Source organism: Pyrus communis, chromosome 11 (assembly GCF_963583255.1).
Source record: "Pyrus communis chromosome 11, drPyrComm1.1, whole genome shotgun sequence".
NCBI lineage: Eukaryota > Viridiplantae > Streptophyta > Magnoliopsida > Rosales > Rosaceae > Pyrus > Pyrus communis.
Window position 1 is genome coordinate 7,799,047 of NC_084813.1, and position 6,391 is coordinate 7,805,437.

At 36.4% G+C, this 6,391-nt stretch overlaps 1 protein-coding gene across 1 annotated transcript; it reads left to right on the plus strand.

The window, feature by feature from the left end:
* Positions 1–1,378: 1,378 nt before the first annotated feature.
* On the plus strand, positions 1,379–2,971 carry LOC137749376 (probable 2-oxoglutarate-dependent dioxygenase AOP1). The gene is made up of 3 exons (XM_068489471.1): positions 1,379–1,752; positions 1,988–2,309; positions 2,608–2,971. Exons 1-3 carry the CDS (start codon positions 1,379–1,381, stop codon positions 2,848–2,850), a joined length of 939 nt encoding a protein of 312 aa, XP_068345572.1. The 3' UTR covers positions 2,851–2,971.
* The last annotated feature ends 3,420 nt before the right edge of the window (positions 2,972–6,391 follow it).

A 6,391-nucleotide genomic window follows, 5' to 3' on the forward strand; every position in this document is an offset into this window, starting at 1 on the left:
GAAATGATTAGATGTTAGTGGAATTGGTAGGTAAATCCCCCTTGATGCACAACTATCGATATAGTAGCCCTGCTTCAGGGGCATCAACTTGTCTCAAATCTACATCTTTCCTTGGCAGGGAAATTCTTTGCTTAAAGTTTAGAGGTGGTCGCCATAATGTTCTTCTAACATGTCAATAAATCGTCTAAAATGCCTAAACTTAGGGAAAAGCTAACACATTTTTTGTATTTGACGAGGTGGCAAGATTCGAGAATTAGGCTCAAGAACTGAGAATGCTTACATCATGCGTGTGATGAATGCAATACTGCCCAAATTTATGCTCTGATACCAAACTGACACACCCTAACCCGGGATATCCACTTGGACTCCAAATCGAGTTGTGCTGGCTAACACTCGGAGGGTGACAAAGCCATAAAGTGTTGTGATGAGGAAAATAACGAAGCTAAAATAACCATTAAATCATGATGATATGTTTCTAGCTGTTGAAGGATAGTCCCATACCTGATCTTGGAAACTTGCATTTGGGTTTTCTTTTTTTTTTTTTTTTTTTTTTTTTTTTTTTTTTTTTTTTTTTTAAAGCATATGCCATCTTGGAGTATATAACAACTACATTGACAGTTGGATTGTTGAAATTAATTTTTGCAGACTGTAAAAATTATCAAAGGAATTGAATACGTGAAAATGTTCCTCATTTTTTCCCAAAGACATATTTCAGTTTGCTCGACGAATTGTAAACTCTTTTTGCCTGACGAAACTTGAAAGGTTCGTCGCACAAAAGATGGCATGATACATGCCAATTTTTTTCCCTTGGTGTGAAAACTTTACCCGATCATGTTCACTTTGTCATTCGAAATATTTCATCGCCTAAAGGATCTGAAAAAAAAAAAAACAAAACAAAAACGTTGACAACTTTTGCTTGACATTCTTTTACTCGGTCTGGCAAAGTAACTTTACCCAACTAAATACTATTCGGTGGGCAAACTTTCATTGGTAATTGATAATTTCTGATAGTGTATGCATCCTGCCTGTCAGCCCCTTACATTATTTGATATATCATATGTTTAAAAAAGATTTTGAAATCATTATACATTAAAATAATTAAAATAAGTTGCATTAGCATATAATTGAGTGCTACTACATTACCCAAATAGAAAAATATATTGCCACCCCATCGATCTGTTCATAGGTACAACACAAACTTAACTTAATCATCATTTTTGTGGTTAAGTATTTGTCCATATATATTCTAATTGTCTTATTATGACATCACTGCATCAATGGCACCTCTATAAATAAGTCGCAAAAATATCACTGCTTAAGTCATTCCCCAAACAAGCTCGCAATACCGAGTTGGTTAAGAGAGATTTCACTAGACAGAATGGGGTCAGAAACTCAGCCTAAGCTTCCTGTTATAGATTTATCTGATGAAAACTTGAAGCCCGATACAGATGCATGGCTCTTGGCATGCAAAGAAATCAAGGATGCACTAGAAGAGTATGGCTGCTTCGAAGCTATTTACCATAAAGTTCCTCTGGAACTTCACAACTCCATTTTTTCTGCGATGGAAGATCTATTTGGTCTTCCATTAGAAACTAAAATGCAAAAGACCAGTGATAGGCCTTACCACAGCTATATTGGACAATATTCATTCCTTCCTCTCTACGAATCCTTGGCGGTCGATAATCCAACAACTGTTGACGGATCTCAAGGTTTCACAAACATCATGTGGCCTCAAGGAAATGACCATTTTTGGTATATTTTGATGAATCAATACTCTCTCTAAATTCATTTGTTCAGTAAATACATATATTATATATATTCCAAAAAAATGTTTATGTCTTCATACTGAAGCAAAAACTAACCTATTCAAAATTTGCCAGCATAAGCATTTACGTTGACTGAGATTGGGAGGAAAATAATCCCACATATATTTTTATATAATATATATTAAGCCTAATATGGTTTAATTCTGTATTCTTTTGATTAGTGAAACTGTTCATTCCACCTCAAAGCTGGTAGCAGAATTGAGTCAAATGGTGACAAGAATGGTTTTTGATGTGTACGGTGTGCAGAGGCTTTATAACTCTCACATGGAATCAACTACATACCAGCTTAGATGCCTTAAGTATAGAACACCAGAAGAGAATGAAACTAATATGGGACTGCAACCTCACACAGACAAGACCTTCATATCCATAGTGAATCAAAATCAGGTGAATGGTTTGCAGATTCGAACAAAGGATGGTCAGTGGATTGATGTGAACCCTTCACCTTCATCTTTTCTAATCTTGGCAGGCGATGCATTCATGGTAGGTCACTTTCTTAATTTCAAGCAATTAAAGTGTGATTGATAAAGGTTTTATTTTTTGTTTGTTGGCTTGATTTATGAACTGGAAAATTGATATATATTAGTACATATATATATATATATATATAAAATATTTTACAACAAGTCATACATAAGTAGGTATTGAACTCGTCATCCAAGAAAGTCAAACATGAGACAAGTGGGAAGAAATAACATTAGAACGTAGTACAAATATAAATCTTTTTAATCCCAAATATATGCCCAATGCACTTTTCCTTTCTCTTGTTTTCACTTGGCAGGCATGGAGCAATGACAGAGTACCCTCTTGTGAACATCAAATCATCATGAAAGAGAACAAAACCAGATACTCCCTAGGACTGTTCTCATTCAAAAGTGGGATTATACAAGTACCTGAAGAGCTAATTGATGAGAAACATCCCTTATTGTACAAGCCATTTGATCATTTCAGTTTCCTTGACTTCGGTCGAACACCAGAGGCAAGGAAGTTGTTGCGTACTATCAAAGCCTACTGTGGTGTGTGAGATCTCCTTTGATCAAGAGGGATTGCTATCTTACTTTGCATAATAACTCCCTGTAACGTTGGCTTTCATAATCTATTGTGTATCTAAGTGTGGGTTTATTGCTGCCTTTTCGTGAATGTAATACAACTTGTGAGGGTTGTTGATCTTAATTTCTTCTTGTATTCTACTAAATAAAAAAGTTAACTGCGGTGTGGTTTTTAATAAGGGTTCTTTAATTTAAAGGCCATTGAAACTCCTATTTTCCAAACAAAAACTCACCTAATATTAAACATTCAAATAAAACCCAAATTTCAAATAGAGTACAATGTAGACAAATATGAAACCAATTATTATCACTTATTTACAACTTATGCCACAAAACCCTAATCATCTCAATAAATATTATTACTCACCCTAATTATGATCAGCCTAATCAGGGATACCAACTTGATGGCTTTGAAAATTTTGAAAAATGCTACTAGCAGAGAAGCAATCCTTCTGTGTCAACTAGGAATTGACTTTCTATGAGACTACTTGCTAGTTTAATTGTAAGTCGGCATATGTTTTGGTATACTTGAGATCACTTTGTTAATGGAGGTGCCATGGTGGGGGCTTGTCGAGAAGGAGTAGGTTTTAGGATGACAAAGGTGGTGTTGGTTTTGTTTGTTTGTTTTTATCTAATTTAAATTAGGGTAGAAAAGGAAATTCAGACCAAATAAAAGAAAATGGGGTGTATTCATAATATTGTGGGGTGCCAATAAAAAAAGGCCTTATTATATATGTTGGTTAAAAATAATTTATCTATATTTATATGTAAAATATAAGTAAATTAATTATAAATCAAATAACATTTATTTTGTAGGTAAATTAAAATAGTAGTTCCATTATTTTGGTAAAGTTAAATAGTGCCTAAATTATTTCGTAAAAATTAAACCAAGACAAATTATCTCCATTAAAATAAAACAATAGATATTCGACAAAAAAAAAAGGTTCCATTAGTAGATATATTATTTTTAATCAAATTTCCTTTATTTGTAGGTGAATTATTTTCATGCATTATTATATATATTGTGACAACACCCCGACCCGAAATGTCCAATCAGATTCTGAATCGAGTTGTGCTAGCCGACACCTAAAAGGTGACGAAGCAATAAAGTGTAGTGATGTGGAAAATGTGAATAAATTTAAACCTAAGAGTGCCTAAATGTAAAAGTGTGTTGTGAGCGGGAATGAACCCATTTCACACTTGATTACAGAGCATAAGTAAAGCAAAGTAAGGTAGGATAAGGATTATATCATCATAGGTAGCCACCTATATTGGAATATGCCAAGAATCCTCGTCGATACAAAAGTTTAGCAGCTAAAACCTGGAGGGGCAAAAAACAGAAGGGTGAGTGGGTAGAAACAAAGCTTTAGAAAAACACATTTACCTTTTCTGAAAATACTAACCCCTCTCTGTAAAACCCGTATAGTTTCCAGAAAATACTACTATGTAGGTATGAAAACCAATGCACAAGAGCAACGAAAAATGAAGTATGCCATGTCATAATATCTCAGCAATAATAAGTGTAAGCCAAGTGTGAAACCAACATAAAATAGTATGCCAGTCGAAGTCATCTAACGTGACCTGTAGGGTTGGACCTGTAGCTCATCAATCTAGGCTAGCACACGAGTTGGAGTCACCTAATATGATTGTACGACAGGCTGGGTATAAATAAGTACGCTCAAGTGCTACAATCACGTGAAAGCGGTACGATAAATCGTGGGTCACCTACGAGTCGGAACCACCTATTGTGGTCTGTACAACAGGCTGGCACCAGACTTGGATCCAAGGTGAGCGTGCGGTGCGAGAGGTGAAAAATCACGTGAAGGCTGGCCCTAGCCCCTATCGGGAGCACTAATACTGGGGTGCAGCCATGATGAGCTCTCAACAAATGTGTGTATACCAATGCAATACAACTCATTCAATCACATAGTACTCACCTGAAGCTTACCTGAGTCACCGCAGCATCCCACGATACAATTCACAAATATAGCAATGCAATATTTAAAATGTAACTTATTACAACATGGCATTCAAAGTATAAATCATTTTAAGAAAAATGTTTTGGAAACCGTAATATATATATATATATATATAAAGCAAATGCTCACTCACCTGAAGTCCGCGCTACAACTCCCTAGCATGAATATCGAGGCGTATCGAACGATCGGCGCCTAAAACAATTATCAAATCACAACTCAAAATTATTATCTACAGAACATGTAACTTACATAGAACACATCCCCCAAGGACGTTCTAGAATGATTAGAAACCCATTGACCAAAAGTCAACCATCAGTCAAAGATCAACAATAGGGTTCACAACCCTATATAACTCAATCCGGAAGATCTGCATCACAAATTTCCAATCCGTAACTTTTAAATATCTACATTATGCTTCTAAAACATCATACTAAAGTTTCACTCTGATCCAATAGTTGGATCTCCGCCAACACAATTCAAATAGTGGTCCATGATTTATTTTACGAGATTACAAATCCAATTCGGAAAGATCCATAAGTAAGATTCCCAATCCGTAAGTTCCTATTGTCCTTAAATATTACGTACTATAATGTATTAAAGTTTGGTGGCAATCCAACGGTCGGATCGTCGATTCATATGTTGACCAAGTCACATATCGTAGTGAATTTACGTTCAAACGATCAACCTATGTCATATGAATATTAAAACTGAAATCAAGGCATCTAATTTAGCCTAAAAATAGCACTGATGGCCATCTGGCCATGCGCCGCCGCACGCGCCGCCGTGGATGGCGGTCGGCCGTCCAACTTGCCGGAAAATTTCAACTATTTCCAAAAATTGTCAAATTTTACAGAAAAGAAGATCTCAAAGAGTTGAGCAAACTTTATACCTGTGGCAAAGTCCAATTTTGCAAAACAATTCTCCAAATTGACTCGAACCCGCCAGAAATCCTTGATTTGGGTAGTTGTTGATTTGTCACCAAAACGAACTCCGATGCCTCATCCAAGGCTTGGACCTTGCTCCTGGGATTGATAGGAGTCTTTTGGTGGTGGTCATCGATGGTGAAGCTCGCCGGATCCACCAGAAAAAGATTAAAGCCGCCGAAAAGGTCGTGGGCTTTGTCAAGGGCTTTCCATGGACATTAAGATCACCCAAAACGGAGTTCGTACGAAGGAGATATGAGCTGGTCAAGTTGTGGGGTTAGGTGGAGATATTGGGTTTGATCGGTTCTCTCCTTCTTGCTTCCCTCATTTCCTTCCTTTCCTTCTTCCTTATTGGTCACTCCCTCTTTCTCTTCTTTCTGATTGGGCATCCCACCCCTCATTTCTCTCCTTTATCTATCATCTTCACTGCCCATCTTTTCTTCCTTTTAATCTAGGCCACACACGTGGCTTTTTAGATTTTCTCCAAAAATCTGGAGCTTTCTTGAAATTAATCAATTTACTAAAATGTCCCTGACTTTAAACGTTAATATCTCTTTCGTTATAACTCCAAATTGCGTTTCGTTTGTGCCCACACGTCCGTAGCGATGAGTACT